The sequence below is a fragment of the Bufo gargarizans genome, chromosome 1 (genome assembly GCF_014858855.1).
Source record: "Bufo gargarizans isolate SCDJY-AF-19 chromosome 1, ASM1485885v1, whole genome shotgun sequence".
Lineage (NCBI taxonomy): Eukaryota > Metazoa > Chordata > Amphibia > Anura > Bufonidae > Bufo > Bufo gargarizans.
This window is the reverse complement of record NC_058080.1, coordinates 729,153,486-729,172,680: the sequence shown is the minus strand read 5'-3', so window position 1 is coordinate 729,172,680 and position 19,195 is coordinate 729,153,486. Positions and strand designations below refer to the sequence as shown.

The window sequence follows — 19,195 nt, the reverse complement described above, 5'->3', positions numbered from 1 at the left end:
GTTGTGTCCCTACACAGACTGGCACCACCAGCATTGATTGGATAGTGGCACATTGTTCAGGGACACAACCCCAACTGGTATCACCCATCTGGACCTTTATTTCATAGACAACTTCTAGCAGGGATAATAGAGGAATGGCACAACATAGAGTCGTAAGAACAGATGCTCCAGGATTATTGTTATACCAGACATTAAGCCCGTTACAATAACGGGCGCTAGAACAGTGGTGCTGGCACTGTGACGGGGGATCTGTGGATCACACTGTTATGGGGGTATCTGTGAATGGTATTGTTATGGGGGATCTGTGGATGACACTGTTATGGGGGATCTGTGGATGGCACACTTATGGGGGATCTGTGGATGGCACACTTATGGGGGATCTGTGAATGGTACTGTTATGGGGGGATCTGTGGATGGTACTGTTATGGGGGGATCTGTGGATGACACTGTTATGGGGAGATCTGTGGATGGCACTGTTATGGGGGTATCTGTGGATGGCACTGTTATGGGGAGATCTGTGGATGGCACTGTTATGGGGAGATCTGTGGATGGCACTGTTATGGGGGTATCTGTGGATGGCACTGTTATGGGGGATCTGTGGATGGCACTGTTATGGGGGGACCTGTGGATGACATTGTTATGGGGGGATCTGTGGATGACACTGTTATGGGGGTATCTGTGGATGGCACTGTTATGGGGGGACCTGTGGATGGCACTGTTATGGGGGATCTGTGGATGGCACTGTTATGGGGGGACCTGTGGATGACATTGTTATGGGGGGATCTGTGGATGACACACTGTTATGGGGGATCTGTGGATGACACTGTTATGGGGATCTGTGGATGACACTGTTATGGGGGATCTGTGGATGGCACTGTTATGGGGGGACCTGTGGATGGCACTGTTATGGGGGGATCTTTGGATGACACTGTTATGGGGGGGATCTTTGGATGACATTGTTATGGGGGGATCTGTGGATGGCACTGTTATGGGGGGATCTGTAGATGGCACTGTTATGGGGGGATCTGTGGATGGCACTGTTATGGGGGGATCTGTGGATGGCACTGTTATGGGGGGATCTGTGGATGGCACTGTTATGGGGGGGATCTTTGGATGACATTGTTATGGGGGGATCTGTGGATGACACTGTTATGGGGGTATCTGTGGATGGCACTGTTATGGGGGATCTGTGGATGACACTGTTATGGGGGGACCTGTGGATGACACTGTTATGGGGGATCTGTGGATGACACGGTTATGGGGGATCTGTGGATGGCACTGGTATGGGGGGGATCTGTGGATGGCACTGTTATGGGGGGATCTGTGGATGACACTGTTATGGGGAGATCTGTGGATGGCACTGTTATGGGGGTATCTGTGGATGGCACTGTTATGGGGAGATCTGTGGATGGCACTGTTATGGGGAGATCTGTGGATGGCACTGTTATGGGGGTATCTGTGGATGGCACTGTTATGGGGGATCTGTGGATGGCACTGTTATGGGGGGACCTGTGGATGACATTGTTATGGGGGGATCTGTGGATGACACTGTTATGGGGGTATCTGTGGATGGCACTGTTATGGGGGATCTGTGGATGACACTGTTATGGGGATCTGTGGATGACACTGTTATGGGGGATCTGTGGATGGCACTGTTATGGGGGGACCTGTGGATGGCACTGTTATGGGGGGATCTTTGGATGACACTGTTATGGGGGGGATCTTTGGATGACATTGTTATGGGGGGATCTGTGGATGGCACTGTTATGGGGGGATCTGTGGATGGCACTGTTATGGGGGGATCTGTGGATGGCACTGTTATGGGGGGATCTGTGGATGGCACTGTTATGGGGGGATCTGTGGATGGCACTGTTATGGGGGGATCTTTGGATGACATTGTTATGGGGGGATCTGTGGATGACACTGTTATGGGGGTATCTGTGGATGGCACTGTTATGGGGGATCTGTGGATGACACTGTTATGGGGGGACCTGTGGATGACACTGTTATGGGGGATCTGTGGATGACACGGTTATGGGGGATCTGTGGATGGCACTGGTATGGGGGGGATCTGTGGATGGCACTGTTATGGGGGATCTGTGGATGACACTGTTATGGGGGATCTGTGGATGGCACTCTTATGGGGGCGCTGTGGCTGACACTTATTGGGGTCTGTGGCTGACACTGTTATGGGGGTATCTGTGGATGACACATAGCATCTTATGCTATGTGTCATCCACAGATACCCCATAACAGTGTCGCTGTTTAGTGTGAATGTAATGGCAGCGGGGCCCGGTGCAGTCACTGTATTGCACCGGCCCCGCTCAGAGTAGTAATACTTTGAATAACTGTAATAATAATAACGATCTTCACTTACTACATGGTGAGGCAGGAGGCCGGGTGGGCGGCCAGGCACTGGCAGTGTAACTCACTATGTCATGCGCCTGCGCCGCCTGCTTCATTCATGCAAGGGGCGGAGCAGGGGCCTGGCCGCCCGCCCGGCCTCCTGCCTCACCATGTAGTAAGTGAGCGGGGCCGGTGTAATACAGTGACTGCCTCCCGCTGCCATTACAATAGGATGTTGCACATGTAGTGTCCGTGGAGTGTGTGCCGATGGAGCGGCGTCTGGCCGCACTGCGCGTGTGGGGAAGCGGGCGCATGCGCAGTGTCCCGCCGCTGTGCCCCCGAGCCCAGCTCTGCGACCTGGATTGGCGTGTGTCCGTCTGCTGCGCATGCGCACTTCTATAATCGGCACACACGCACGGACACCAGCCCTGAGCACGTACACAGAGCTTTATTAGTATAGATGGGGGGAAAGCAAGTAGGTACTAAAACAGACATGTCGGGGTCGGCGACGGCTCCTCTTGTCAAAGGTCTGAGAATGGCGCGGGCACAGGAGTCAACATAAAGTTAACACATCATTTATAATGCATAGTCAATGCTGTAAGAATTAATCCCAAAAATCTGTGACATAATTGCAGGTTTTTTTTCACCCCCCCCCCCCCCACAAAAAACTATAAAATATAAAATAAAAAAAAAAGGCTGTCAATACACTAATATGAACCTCCAAAATCGTGCCATTAAAAATCAAAACTTGTTCTGCGGAAAATGAAGTAAAAAAAAAAAGTTATGGCTCTAAGAACGTAGTGGTGAATAAACTGCAGTGTCTTTAAAGGGGTTGTTCAAGACCAGCGGCTGTCCGTGGGCTGGATCTGATATTGCACTTCACTGCCATACACTTAAATAGGGATGAGCTGCAATACCAGACACAGCCATTGAACAGATGTGGCGCTGTTTCTGGAAAAATAGCAGAACTTTTTATTACCCCTTTTGAGGCCGAAAATAGCTGCATTCTTATGGGGTTAATAACGTGACAGCTCCAGGACTTCTATGTACTGGTGATTTGTGTTGTTACAGGAGTAAATTCTCCTACCAGCAGCTTTTATTGTGATACACGTTAATATATTTCTTTTGAATTTACCAAGAAAGTCATGACCTGAAAATACAATCCAGACCCTACAGTGGATCGCCCTCGAACTCATAAACATTTAGATTGAAACGTCACTTTTGACCAATTTTCCCCAAATATTCAGATAGTCTGCAAATACATGAAGTAAACACGGCAAGGTCTGCCGCCAGGGCTCGTATCGATGGTTTACTCCTGTATCCACCCAGATCAATCTCGTGACATGAAACCATTTGTCGGACTGACCCCTGGTGAAAACATACGATTCTATATAGTCCAGTATGTGTGACTATACGAGAAGCAGACCATGGGGTTGGTATGGGACATGGTGCCAAGCGGCTGCCCCATGGATGTCCCTGACCCATTCAAGTCACAGAAAGCCACCACCTTATTTCCTCCTAGTCGGAGCTGAATCCTGGATGTGTAGGACAGCGCAAGAGGAACAGTACTAGGACAGTAGGGATCGACCGATATTGATTTTTTTTAGAGCCGATACCGATAATCTGTGAACTTTCAGGCCGATAGCCGATAATTTTTACCAATATTTTATATCTCATAATATATATTATATTATTTGGTAGTCACTGAGGTGGTGGAAATTTGCATTTGGCACTAGTATATTATAAATGTAAATTATAAAATAATAAAGCCCTTAGTTGGTAGTCAATTTATAATTTACATTTATAATATACTAGTGCCAAATGCCAATTTTCACACCATGCCCCCCTCCTCACTGACTTTATTAACCCCTATCAGATTTCAGATCAGACCTGTATTAACCCCTATCAGACCTCAGATCAGACCTGTATTAACCCCTATCAGACCTCAGATCAGACCATTACTAACCCCTATCAGACCTCAGATCAGACCTTTATTAACCCCTATCAGACCTCAGATCAGACCTGTATTAACCCCTATCAGACCTCAGATCAGACCTGTATTAACCCCTATCAGACCTCAGATCAGACCTTTAGTAACCCCTATCAGACCTCAGATCAGACCTTTATTAACCCCTATCAGACCTCAGATCAGACCTTTAGTAACCCCTATCAGACCTCAGATCAGACCTTTTTTTAACACCTATCAGACCTCAGACGAATAAAATAAAAAAAACTCCTCACCTCTCCTGCACCGCGGCTCCTCTTCATCTCCGGGTCCGGAGTCTCACTCCCCTGTGTTCTCTGGCCCGCGCTGCACTGTCGCCTGACAGCGTGCAGTGTCAGGACATAGTGCGAGCACTATGTCCTGACGCTGTACGGGGTCAGGACAGTGCAGCGCAGGCCTCATCAAAGAAGACCAGCAAGGGTGAGTATCGGAAGCGCTTGCTGCGCTTCTTCCCTGTTCCCGGCACCTGATGCATAATAGTGCGCGCTTCCATAATAGAAGCGCTCACTAGTATTCGCTTTATACGCATTATTGGTATATCGGCAAGGTTAGATACCGATAATGTACAAAATCCTGAATATCGGCCGATAATATCGGTACTTACGATAATCGGTCGATCCCTACTAGGAAGTATAACGGGCACAATAAATGGGGAAAACTGTACAAGGGGGCAGCAGTCAAAATACATGAGGACACAGCTGGCATGGTACATGGGGAAAACTGTGGAAGGGGGCAGTTGGCACAATATGTTGGGGGCACAATACATGGGACACAGCAGGTGCAGTTTTAGGGAGCACTTGAAGCAGTACAGTAGGCACCGTACAGTATTACAGGGCAAAAGGACAAGCAAGTCATAGCTGGTAGATGGCTGGATGAAGGTCTGGGAGAGATGTAAAGGGAACTACAGTCAGGAGACAGCATGCTTTTTGATTTGAGAGGGGGCAAAAATTGACTTTTGCCTTGGGGGCTTTCCTTGCAGCCACAATATATTGCATTGAATATTGTGTGCACCATATGCTAATCCAGCTAAAATCCTGATCCTCGGGCCATGCGCGGGATGACTCAATGCAGGAATTGTTACTTCAGAGAGGTTGGTGGACTCTAATAAGCCGAACTTCTGTATACCCCTGTAGTAATAGTCACATATAGATAGAGAGACAGACAGGAGTCTGGTGTGAAGACGCATGGCGGTGGATCAAGCAGCTGATATCATCTGGATAGGGGCACTGGGTCAGGCAAAGGATTGCAGGAGTGTTCCTCATGTGCCGTGTGTCACCAACTTTTAACTCTCCAAGAAAAGTACCGTAGTTTCCAGTCCAAGGGAATATGAGCTTAGTATGAGAACAATCCCCAAAGACGCTCTTCCAGATAATCCTATATAAAAAGGCCATAGCTGTTCACCAACACTACTGCCTACTTTCTGACTGGTACAGCAGAGAAGGAGAAATACAGACTGGTGCAGAAACTCTTTAAATGGGTTTTCAGGGGCAGATCATTCTTTAAAAAAATAAACAACAATAGGGCAAAAATAAAATAAAAAGAAGCATTTCTCACTACCACGGATCCCCGGTTCTCTGCTCTGGTCCGTACTGCTCCCCACTTCCTGGTTACAGCGGGACACACAGGAAATGGCTGGAATTTCTCACTCAGCCAATCGCTGGCTGAGGCGGGTACCACTTTGGTCAGTGATTGGCTGAGCGAACATTCAAAGCCATTTCTTGTGTGTAGAGCAGGACAGTGTCGAAACAGGGGATTGGTGGAGGTGAGAAATGCTTCTTTTTCATTTTTAACTCTTCCTGGCTTTTTAAACCCCTTTACTTTGCCTTCAGTAAGGCCTTTCAGTCGACCACATTTACACCTGTCGTTCTGATGTAGTTTTTGAAGTTGATGTAAGGAAGGTATAGTACGTGGAGGGGAATGATATTAGAAAGATTTATTTATTTTTATCCACTCCTAGCTTTGGCTTTTATATAATGACATAAAAATTACACATGTCCGGTATTACAGAAATGCATTTTAGTATTGTATAATGCAAAATAATGCAGCTTTACAGTGTTCTTTTGTTTCTGTTCCTCAGACTCTCTGCTTGCTGTTGGTGAACGGAAATATTGTTTATGTTTAGCAACCCCTACTGACTTTGTGCTTCTCACACAACTGCGGGGTTGTTTCTAGTGTAAGGACCTGTTCACATCACACATTCTTCTGTCAGACGTATTACCTGATGTGTACCTCTGTCACAAGCAGGGGCGTGCAGGGCTAGCAATCACTACTGGGCCCAGGAGCCTGAAGGGGCCCAAAGACCCCTCTGAGACTTAAGAATGCACCAGTATTATAGCTGGGTGGCCCTGTTTACTGGGACGAGGATCTTTAATTTTTACTCTGGTCTCAAGGCTCAATGTATGCACTGTATAGCCCTAAAGTGACATGTGTCGCCCATTGTCCACAATGTTAAAAAAAAAATAATGTAACCGTCTTTTACATATAGTCGGTTTTGTCTCTAGAAACAGCTACAACCAATACGTTCCAGTGCCTTCCTTGACTTGAGGGCCATTCCTTCTGGAACGCCAGCCGTATGTAATATCTGCAGAGATCACAGTAGATAGGCGCCAGATACTTCACACAGTATAGACAATAGGCCAGTGTTCAGCACGTCCTGTATTCACATGGTCCTTGGTGATAAATGTAAAGTTTGATGCATTTCTTTGTTTGACATGGTCCAGAGTTTTCGTGGAATGCAGATCACAGAGAGGACAGTGTTGTGAGGGCCATGCCATCTCCATGCTCTGAATTCCTTGGGTCCTCCACACCCCGTTCAAGGGCCGCTGTTCCTGTATTTCTGGGTGATTTGTGTTTGCCTACGTTAAAGAATGAATTACCCTGCCCCTAATTAATAGAAATAAAGGATTTCCCTCTGATAAATACAGTAATTGTCTCAACATCTACATCAATATCTACATACTGCCGGATGTGTTTATGCATGTGAACATTGATGTAGATGGTGATCAATACCTTGTCTCCTATATCAAGTCTTCTGTTCCATTGGAGTGTGACTTGGGTACAGCACATGGGCAGAAATGACTGTTGTCTGAATTAGGCCTTAGACAAATGGACTGTGTTTGGAAGAAGATGCAGTTGTAGGGGACTGTGGGGAAAGTTGTCTTGAGATTTCACAGCTTAAAATAGAACTATAAAAAGGTATTACCCCCATCATTCAGCACTCAGTCCTCCATAGGGAGAAAGTCGGAACAGAATGTTCAAAATCTTTGCTAATTTATTGAAAAAGAAAAACTAAAATCTTACATAGAGATAAGTATTCAGACCCTTTACTCAGGACTTAGTTAAAGCCTCCTTTGGCAGTGATCACAGCCTCCAGTCTTTTGGATAGGATTCCACAAGGTGGGATTCAAACTTTTAACAACAGGTCCCCTACTCAACCGCGGACACGCGTCGTCATGACACATGTTTACGTATACATACACCATATATATGCCACACACGTACACATAAATACACCATATACATGGTACACATACATAAATACACCATATATACACTACACACACATACCACCCAACTTTTAAAAAGCCTAAGGAGCCATGGCGATCACCCTGACGAAGGCCGCGCAGCTTGGTTTCGGCTAGAGAGGTCCGATCCGGATCATCATAGATAAGACCCAAAGCTTCGACAAATTCATCTACCGACCGGAAAGACTGCGATCCGGTTGGCAGAGAAAAAGCCCATGACTGCGCATCCCCCTTATGTAAGGAAATAACCACACCAACTCGCTGTTTCTCATCCCCAGATGAGTGTGGATGTAGCCTAAAATACAGTTTGCACACCTCCCTAAACAAAATGAAATTATCACGTCCCCCAGAGAATCTGTCCGGGAGGGTAACTTTATGCTTCAGATAGGCTTGGTCTCCACCACTACCACCAGGACCAACAGTCTGTGATCTCCGCATCTGCAAGACAGTCGTGCGGAGGTCAGCTACCTCCAAAGATAGCCCTTGCAGCTGACCTGCCAGTGCAGCAACAGGATCCATGGCTGCACACAAACAAACAAATAATTACGATTTTGGCAGTTTATAATGTCACGCTTCGGTGTAGGAGGGAAACACCACACATTGTATAGGAGGGAAGGGGGAACAATGAATCAGGCCTGAGAACTAGGGAAGGAAGATGGACACCACCTAGTGAAAACCCTAACCCTGACTGACTACCAGTATGAACAGACCCCAAAGGTAGGTTAGTTCATACGCAGAAATACCTAGAGTCCTATCTAGCCCTATAGGACCCTGGAACTAATGGCACGAGACTACCTGTTCCTCCAAAAGGAAGGACGAACAGGAGTCTTCTACAGGCCTAATACAAACAATAGGGAAAAGCAACACACATAACCCAAACAAAATACAAAAGGTAAAGGAAAGACTTAACTTCAAATAAGCTATGGAAGCACCAGGAACTCAGCTGAGATCCAACCTCAAACTATCCACAGGCACAGAAGCTATAAACCACACAGCATAGTGGGAGAAGCAACTGTAAATAAGGAAGGTTAAATTACCACATTAGCAACACCTGAGGCAAGGGGTGCGGCCATTACCAGAAACAACACAGACGCCTATTGATCCACAAGGAAAACCTGTCAGATCATACCACGTGTTGCCAGTCTCACAGATCTCCTGCCACTCAATGTCGCCGGGACGGCCGTATGTCTTGGTACGTGCTTGACAGTACCTAGCACTAAAGACATATTTGCATACATAATATATTCAGTGCTATCCAGAATACAGCGCCACATACCTCTTACATCCAGTGACGTCGCCTCTGATGTAGATGTTCTCTTTCCTCATCTTCTCCTTTCAGACCAGAACCCCATGATGATTTTCACCCATCTCTTGTCTCTGCAGTTTGACAAAAAGACATCTTAGGCTCCTACTTTTCCATCCTTCTCCTACCTTCTGAACAACTCATCCTGCCACCTCCAATACTGTGCCCGCTGTGCTCCCCAATACTATAATACAGAAACAGATAATCCACCTGATAATACTAGTACCACACAGATAGTGCCCCCAATACTGTGCCCGCTGTGCTCCCAATACTATACTACAGAAACGGATAATCCACCTGATAATACTAGTACCACACAGATAGTGCTCCCAATACTATACTACAGAAACAGATAATCCCCATGATAACACTAGTACCACAAAGATAGTGCCCCTTCAATAATTATTGGCACACACTGCCTTAAAATAACTGCACCCAGCAAAAAGTCCCCCCGACACTAATAGTGTAAACATTATGTCTAGGGATGAGCGAATCGATTTGCATAAAACTTTGTTGTAATACTGTACTGAGCAGGATCTCCATACAGTATTAGAATGTATTGGCTCCATAAATTAATTTGTACTGTAAAAAAACATTTACAAAACTTGGGTTCGGTTCCAATTGGTACTCTCCCCTTCTTCAATGTGTCCCCCATAATGTGCCAGTATAAAATGCCCCCATAGCGCTCCTTCCCCTTCACCATAATGTGCCCATATAATATGCCCCCATAGTGTTCTCCCCCCCAACTCCATAGTGCCCCCATAATGTGCCAGAATAAGATTCCCCTATAGTGTCCCCTATAATGCGCCAGTATAAATGCCCCTTCATAGTGCCCCCATAATGTGCCTATATAATATGCCTCCATAGTGTTCTTTCCACCCTCCAACACCATAGTGCCCCCATAATGTGCCAGTATAAGATGCCCCCATAATCCTACATGATGTGCCAGTAGATGCCCCATAGTGTCCCCCATGATGTGCCAGTAATGCACCCAGTAGATGCTCCCATAGTTTCCCTTATGATGTGCCAGTAGATGCTTACATAATGGCTTCCATGATGTGCCAGTAATTCCCCCAGTAGATGCCCCCATAGTGTCCCCCATGATGTGCCAGTAATGCCCCTATGGTGTCCCTCATGATGTGCCAGTAAGGCCCCCAGTAGATGCCCCCACAGTGTCCCCATCATGTGCCAGTAGATGCCCTTATAGTGTCCCCTATGATGTGCCAGTAATTCCCCCAGTATATGCCCCCATAGTGTCCCCCATGATGTGCCAGTAATGCTCCCATAGTGTCCCCCATGATGTGCCAGTAGATGCCCCCATAGTGTCCACCAGGATGTGCCAGTAGATGCCCCCATAGTGTCCACCAGGATGTGCCAGTAGATGCCCCCATAGTGCCCCCATGATGTGCCAGTAATGCCCCCATAGTGTCCCCCATGATGTGCCAGTAATGCCCTCATAGTGTAACCCATCATGTGTCACTAATGCCCCCATAGTATCCATCATGTGTCACTAATGCCCCCATAGTGTCCCCATCATGTGCCAGTAATGCTCCTATAGTATCCCTCATCATGTGCCAGTAATGCTCCTATAGTATCCCTCATCATGTGCCAGTAATGCCCCCTATATTGTCCCCATCATGTGCCAGTAATGCCCCCCATAGTGTGCCCCATCATGTGCCAGTAATGCCTCTATATTGTCCCCCATCATGTGCCAGTAATGCCCCCATAGTGTTCCCCATCATGCCCCCATAGTGTCCCCCTTCATGTGCCAGTAATTCCCCCAGTTGATGCCCCCCTCATCATGTGCCAGTAATGCCCCCCATAGTGTCCCCCATCGTGTGCCAGTAATGCCCCCATAGTGTTCCCCATCATGCCTGCATAGTGTCCCCCTTCATGTGCCAGTAATTCCCCAAGTTGATGCCCCCCTCATCATGTGCCAGTAATACCCCCATAGTGTCCCCCCATCATGTGCCAGTAATGCCCCCATATTGTCCCCCATCATGTGCCAGTAATGCCCCCATAGTGTTCCCCATCATGTGCCAGTAATGCCCCCATAGTGTTCCCCATCATGTGCCAGTAATGCCCCCATAGTGTTCCCCATCATGTGCCAGTAATGCCCCCATAGTGTCCCCATCATGTGCCAGTAATGCTGTTATAGTATCCCTCATCATGTGCCAATAATGCCCCTATATTGTCCCCATCATGTGCCAGTAATGCCCCCATAGTGTCCCCCATCATGTGCCAGTAATTCCCCCAGTTGATGCCCCCATAGTGCGCCACATAAAAGAAAAGAAAACACTAATACTTACCTCCATGCTGGCAGCGATGCAGGTCTCTTCCGGCCTGTGTCCCACGCAGTGCAAATCTCGGCTCAGGCGGACGCGATGATGTCATCGCTCCGCCTGTGCCAGCCTCTGCTAGGCTGCAAACCTAGTGCCTGCAGCCTATCAGAGGAGCAGGAAAGGGAGACGCTCTGCTCTGCTGCAACATAAATCTGTATCGCTCATCTCCCCCTGACCTGCTGCCGAGCTCCGGATCAGGATTCAGCCAGCAACACGGTTCTCCGATCCGGCTGTAATTTAACAACCGGATCTGGAGAACCGGAGGCAACCGGCTGAATCCCATACCTGGGTTTGCACACCTGGATTTGGGGATTTTCTGCAATTCTTCTCTGCATTTACTCTCAAGCTCTGTCAGGTTGGAAGGGGACCATCGGTGGACAGCCGTTTTCAGGTCTCTCCAGACATGTTCCATTGGGTACAAGTCAGGGCTCTGGCTGGGCTTCTCAAGGAAAAACAGACTTGTTCCTAAGCCTCTCCTGTGTTGTCTTGGCTGTGTGCTTAGGGTCATTGTCTTGTTTAAAGGTGACCCTTTGGCCCAGCCTGAGGTCCAGAGCTCAGGATCAGGTTTTCATTAAGAATATCTCTGTACTTTGCTCCATTCAGCCTTCCCTCCACCCTGACCAGGCTTCCTGTTCCCCTACCCCCAGCATAATGTTGCCACCACCATGCTTCACTATACAGATTTAGTGAGCAGGTGATGAGCAGTGCCCAGTTTTCTCCAGACATGAGGCTTAGAATTGAGGCCAAAAAGTTAAATCTTGGTTTCATCAGACAAGAGAATCTTGTTTCTTACAGTCTGAGAGTCCTTTAGACGTTTTTTTTTTTTGCAAACTTCAGGCAGCTTTCATGCGTCTCTTACTTAGGGTTCTTTCTGGCCACTGATGCAATAAAGCCCAGGTTGGTGGGTTGTTGCAGTCATGACTGACCTTTTGGAACTTTCTGCCATCTGCACACAGGATCTTTGCAGCTCAGCCAGAGTGACCATCGGGTTCTTGGTCACCTCTCTTACCAATGGCCTTCTCCCTGATTACTGGGGCGGCCAACTCTAGGAAGAGTCCTAGTTGTTCCAAACTTCTTCCATTTAAGAATTATGAAGACCACTGTTTTCTTGGGAAGTTTCAGTGCAGCAAACATTTTTTTCTCCAGATCTGTGCCTTCACACAATCCTGTCTCTGATCCCTACAGGCAGTTCTTTCCTCCTCATAGCTTGGGTTTTGTTCTGATATGCACTGTCAGCTGTGAGATCTTATATAGACAGGGCTGTGTCATTCCAAATCAAGTCCAATCCACTGAATTTACCACAGGAGACAGCAAAGTGTAGAAACATCTCAAAGATGATCAAGAGTCCACTAGAGCTAAATGTCAAGTGTCATAGCACAGGGTCTGAATACTTATGTCCATTCGAAATTAAAAAAAAATCTTTTTAATACATTTGCAAATATTTCTAAAATTCTGTTCTCACTTTCTCATGATGGGGGGAAAGTTGAATGTTTGTTTTAAATTTTAACACAAGGCCGCAACATAACAAAATGTGAAAATGTCTGAAGACTTTCCAATACCACTGTATGTCATATGTATGTTTTTATTTCAGCGAGAAGGCTGCTGCATATGGAAGATGCACATGCTGAAGGGATCAGATGGACTAGGCATTCAAATTACAGGTGGCCGGGGCTCCAAGAGGTCTCCACATGGCATTGTTGTAGCCCATGTAGAAGAAGGAGGCTCAGCAGACAGGTATTGTACAATATAGTACACACATGTTGACATAATGCACCTGCTCCCAGTTGTGCCAGGTACTGCAGCATGAGCCCTTTCCCTTTTAATAGTGCCGTGCTGCAGCTCCCTGCCCAGCAGGAGCATCAATCTGCAGGAAAATTCTGAAAAAGGTGACCCTTTCATTCTCAGGATGAGTGCAAATCCCAGAGGTGAATGATGGCATATGCAAGCGATATATCATAATGATATGAGTTGGGAATAACCCTTAAAGAGTTTTTTTTTGTTGCAGAATTTTACAACTGATGGACCATCCTTAGGATAGATCATCTATATCTGATTGTCAGAGGTCCTACCCCCCTCACCTTCACCGATCAGCTGTTTCAGAGTAGCACCAATGCCAGAATTTTATAGCTCCATCCACTGTGTAATGGATAAAGCTAGTAACTTAAAGGGGTTCCCCACGAATTAAAATGAAAATACTTAAATATTATTTTATAATAAATATATTCACAAATACCTTTCATTACTTAGAATGGCTTGTTTTGTCTGGGCAGCAATCATTAGGCGAAATAAAATGGCTGCCGTTCTAGGAGTACACAAAAAACCTGTCCTAATCACACAGGAGGGCAAGTTACTTCACCACAATGAGCCATAGTGCTGCCTCATCCTCCTCTCTGCTCTGCTTGTCAGGAATCATGATCCTGAATACAGGTGAATCTCTGTGGGAATGGCGGAGAGGAGGAGACATTAGAGAATTGTGAGGTGTAGATAATGAGCAGCAGCACTTGTTTACAGTCTCCATTGCCACAGTCTGTCCTGTCCGTTCTATCTGTACTTCATGTCTCCTCATGAAATAAATTTCCCATAGATTCAGCTAAAGTTCTTATCATCTGTATTCAGGATCCTAATCCCTGACAAGTAGAGAGGAGCATGAGGCAGCTCTTTACCTCAGTGTTGTGTCCTCATGTGTGATCAGGACAAGTTTTGTGTGAACTAATGGGACAGCGGCCATTTTGTTTCCCCTGATGATTGCTCCCCAGACAAAACAAGCCATTATAAATAATGAAAGGTGTCACGTACCGGGGACCAGATCGGCCCACCGCGTCACGTGTCAAGGGTTGCCCAAGCCCTTCAGGCCGATTCACCTCACGCCCTCACACGCTGTTACGCCCTACGCCGGGCCGTAATTTGAGCATAAATTGCCACCTGAAGCCTGCAAGCACACCCACACACTAACACAAAACTTTCACTGCCACCACCCGTCAGTTATAAGGTCGACAGGACACCCCTGAGGGTTCCACTCGCAAGCAGACACCCACCCGATAGCAAGCCTCACGGAAAAACAACATACCGCTTAAGACTGCACACACACTCTTCATGGAGCTAACGGGTTCTTAAGGTTACAAGACAAACCATCTAATACTTAACATTTGTGTGATAGAAGTCCTTTCCTCCCAGGAGATTTGGGCAGAGTAATGGTGCACAGACCAATTCGATTGCATCTCCCACTTTGTGACGTCCAAATATCCAGGGATTGCATGTTTATACCTTTCCTCCAGGGGCAGGCCTGAGGGGGATTCTCACTGCCACCTCTGGCTCATCCCTTCTGGGCCGAGTTTCATTACCCATGCAGCCGGCCCACTGGCCAACTAGGGAACAGGTATGAAAATATCAAAAAGATAGTTTCCCAGTTGCCCTGGTGAAGATACAGTCCTCAACCCTTTTCCATAACTCATATCTCACTGTTCCTAGTATATCAAACGCTACACGTCCAGGACGCTCGGAAGATGAGATCCTTATTTTAAGAAGATGAAGGCGAGTTGATATGCCAAGATGAAGGCGAGATGATAAGCTAGATTTTGGGGACATCCAATCCCTCCTGAACAAGTGCTGAAGGATTACGGATTATGGTTCATGCTCTGGTTAGGAAGCCCCACTGCTGACACAAGGCGTCGGAGCGTCTGCGGTCCCCTGTCCCGAGTGTGACCAGCAAACGAGCCCATCCTCGTTAGCGTCTCTGTGCTGACTACCCCCCGGGGAGCAGGCTGCTGTTTTCCCTGGTATGAGGCAGACATCTCGGCCTATATACAGCCTTAAACCAATTAATCACTGGCCGCTGGGCTGGCAGCACAAATACATAAATACATATGTGAATCACACCAGAACACGTTACACCACAACACATAACCATAAAACATATATTATCACCGCAAACATTATAATAACTAGGAATAAGGCGGTCCCTAGTCCTGACAAAAGGTATTTGAGAATATATTTATAATAAAGTAATATTTAAGTATTTTCATTTTCTTAATTACCAGAGAACCCCTTTAAGCTCCCATTGAAGTGAATGGTAACAATGGATGGAGCTGTGTAGTTCCTGCGCTGAAACGGCTGATTGGCTGGGGTGCCGGGTAACGTACCGCCACCGAGCAGATATTGATAGTCTGTCCTATGGATAGGCCATCAATGTTAACACCATGGACAACCCCTGTAACTGTTGACCACAGAAAGGAAGACAGGCGATTGACGGGCAACCTAAGCAGACATATCCAATGGGGAGCAGCATAAATAGAAATCACATATATTCTGTGCGTGTAATCACTGCGTGAAGTATTGCTATCATTTTTGGAAGTTTAACCATTCTGTTACATTATTGCTCTGTTTTTCAGGGATGGCAGACTGAAAGCAGGCGATGAGCTGCTAATGATTAATGGCCAGTCCTTGGTGGGACTCTCCCATCAAGAAGCGGTGGTTATTCTTCGGAGCGCGGTTGGAGTGGTGCAGCTAGTCGTGGCCAGCAGGGTAGGTGTAAAATGCTAGCGCAGAGATCATTCTTGTGACCTAGTAGTCTACAGAAGTCACCAGTAGCATCAGGGTCCTGGTGCCCAAGGGGCCCAACAGCTCCTCTGTTACTTAGGAGGATGGCAGTACCATAAATGGTATGTAATATTTGGGTTGGGCCCAGCTACAGATTGCATCGGGGCCCAGGAGTTCTGTTATAACCTTGTTGGGTAAGTAGAAGGTGATTCCATCTTGGACCCTAGGCAATCCTAAGAATGAAGGAGGCCCCATCACTGATTCAGGGCTTGTCCCCTTCAAAGTTTTCCCTGTGCAGTCGTGGCCCTGTCAGCCATGGTGCAGGAAACTGCAGTAGAGCGGCCATTTAATGTCTGTCCAGAAGCGCCAGGTTTTAGGGGGCATTGACATGACCGCAGTCCAAAAATTGCGGATCCGCAAAACATGAATACATTTTGCGGATCAGAATGTCCAGCCTTTTGTTAGAAATGTCTATTCTCGTCAGCAAAACGGACAAGAATAGAACATGTTTTTTTAGTTTTGTTTTTTTTGCGGGCCCGTGGTATGGACCTTTGAATGTGGACATCACATGGTGTGCTGTGTGTGTCTATTCCATTGAAATGAATGGATCAGCATCTGATCCGCAAAAAATTTGCGAATTGGATGCCAACTGAAACTACGGTCGTGTGAAATGCCCCCTTAGAGACGGCCAGGGGACCAAGAAGTAAAGTGTTGGAATATGAGTGGTGGGGGATCGGACTGAGAAGTTTTACCAGAGGGGCGGTCCCATATTTGGGCCCCTGTGTCGGCGGGCAGCTCTATTCTTGGATTCCAAAACTTCCCTGAGGGACCTCATTGGAACTGATTGGGGTCCGTCATGGCACAGCATTACAGCTTTTATCACAAGCCTCACGTGATGTAAATGTGAACAGGGCCTCAGTTACAGTAGAGGTACTATGCTCTTGTCACAATAAAAATGGGAAAAAATTAATAATTTGATATTTTGCAGAATAGATGAAAAAAAAAAAAAACCTGTTTCTGTACAAATTCTAGAAGCGATTTATAAAGTGCACTTTATCCGCTGTGATTCAGAGCTCATCAGAGACCTAATAAGATCCCTACGAGATGTCACTTAGCTGATGGTTCGAGGCGCGGGGATTAGGTGCGGTAATTGCGTAATAACCACAGTCATTTTGTGCACAATTTGTTGATGAGACATCGGAAGTCCCAGGTGACGTAGATAGGCATGGTGTGCAGTGGGGAATAGATGGGCCGCAATCATATCGACACGTCAGGGAGTTGTCCTACATCCTCTCTCTCAGGGTTGGTCATAATCACTCTGTCATTGTGTGTTTATCCTCTGTCTAGCTGCTGTCAGTCACTGACATGTAGCAGAGCTGAGCCTGTGTAAGACTACTGGTAATCAACTTACTATATTACCTTTAAAGGGGTTGTCCAAGATTTTACAAGTGTTAGGCTAGCCATCAGGATAGGCCATCAATCTGTGTCCGACACCCAGCACATCTGCCGATTAGCTGTAGATGGAACTGGTTATTGCAGTATTCAGTTCCGAGGAAGTAGCACTGCAGTAACCGGCTGGATGGAGGGGGTGTGGGGTGTCTGTCAGATATTGATGACCCGTGGTGAGAACAGCCATCATTGTAAAATGTTATACAACCCCCTTTAAGGGTACAAAAAACGTTTACTGCCCCTGTGATGCTGAAGATCCATTTGCTAGGATCCAGCTCCGACGGTAGTTGGTTTACCCAGGCACTGTGCCGTTCCGCTCGTCGTAGCGGTGCCTGCTACTGAAGCTTAGTCTCTGTGCACACTGCTCCTGAGCCCTGTGTTTGGTGTATATGTTGGGTAGAACTGGCAACATTTACATCAAGCATATCCATAGGGCTCAAATCACTCAACGTAGGACTTGGAGGGTCTCCAAGTACGAAATAAAGGATTTCTCAAAGTCCCGTTATAACGACCGCCGCATATTCCAGAGACTGAGGTCTCCTCCACCTGACTCTTCTTCTTTTATTGTGTTTTAAGGACGGCACAGACGTCGACTTCTGCAAGTACCCCTCCACCAGTCTGCCGGACCTAGTGAGTGCATGCGCCGCCGAGGACGGCCACACGGATAATAAGGAGAACGTGCGCCCAGATGAGGACGGTGAGAAAGGATGCGGGGTGTCCGCGGCAGAGCCGGCAGCTGTAAGTATCACTGCGAGCCATTGTTCCGTAAATCCTTCAGACTTTCCTGTGCCGAGAAGGAAATGATACATCAGGTCATTATCCAGGAGCAGACAGCCACTTCTGCGCCTCCATTATGGTAATTAAACCTGTCAGCTTAGGATTGCATGATGTGACGGCACCGAAATCCGCAGCCATTACTGGGGGTTACAGGTCCTTACAATCGTGTGATATTCTGGGTGCAATTCAAGGAATTTTGGCTCCGTTTCTGGTAGTGTACACAGGGTTGTGCTGGTTATCTCGGCATTACGTGTCGCAACGTACCCTTCAAGACATTATAGGTTGGATTCTGTGTAAAAAAAATAAAAAATCATCAATATTTGTATGTATCCAGTGTCTGCAGCGCTGTTCTTCCATCATACATATCGGTTGATTGGGAGTCTCACTCCTGGCATTCCCGCCGATCAACTTTTAGAAGGGGCCGCGGTTATCAGCTGAGCGCTGCGGCCTCTGATGTCATGGCTGTCGATCATGTGACCTTTGTACAGCTCAGTTCCATTCAATTGAGCTGCAATACCAAGCACAGCCACTGCACAGTGTATGGCGCTGTGCTTGGAAAACTATTTTGAGTGCTGCAACCCCTTCAGTCCGCTGATCGACAGGGATGCCGGTAGCTAGACCTACTAATCTGATATTGATGACCTATCCTGGATTTCAATATTTACAGACCAGTTGCAGTGTAGTCCAGTCCTGCACTCCTCCTCCTTCCATCACTCCTCTCCTCCTTGGTAGGTTGGTAAAAGTAGAGAACAGGTGGATGGCGATATGACTGCAGGATCAAACTAGGGTTGTAGGCAGCCAATAACCATGGAAACACATAGGTCTACATAGGCGCTGTTAAAAAAAAAAGTAAAATTATAAAATGAAGATTTTTGCTTCTTTTTATTATATATTATTCTAAAATTTTGCAATT

At 46.8% G+C, this 19,195-nt stretch overlaps 1 protein-coding gene across 4 annotated transcripts in view; it reads left to right on the top strand.

The window, feature by feature from the left end:
- Positions 1–19,195, top strand: part of PDZD2 (PDZ domain containing 2) — a 287,308-nt gene that overhangs the window by 181,039 nt on the left and 87,074 nt on the right. For all 4 annotated transcript variants that reach the window (XM_044276397.1, XM_044276399.1, XM_044276400.1 and 1 more), the window contains 3 exons: positions 13,112–13,254; positions 15,909–16,041; positions 18,082–18,243. In XM_044276397.1, the coding sequence (XP_044132332.1) occupies positions 13,112–13,254; positions 15,909–16,041; positions 18,082–18,243 (438 nt within the window). The remainder of the gene's footprint in view (positions 1–13,111; positions 13,255–15,908; positions 16,042–18,081; positions 18,244–19,195) is intronic.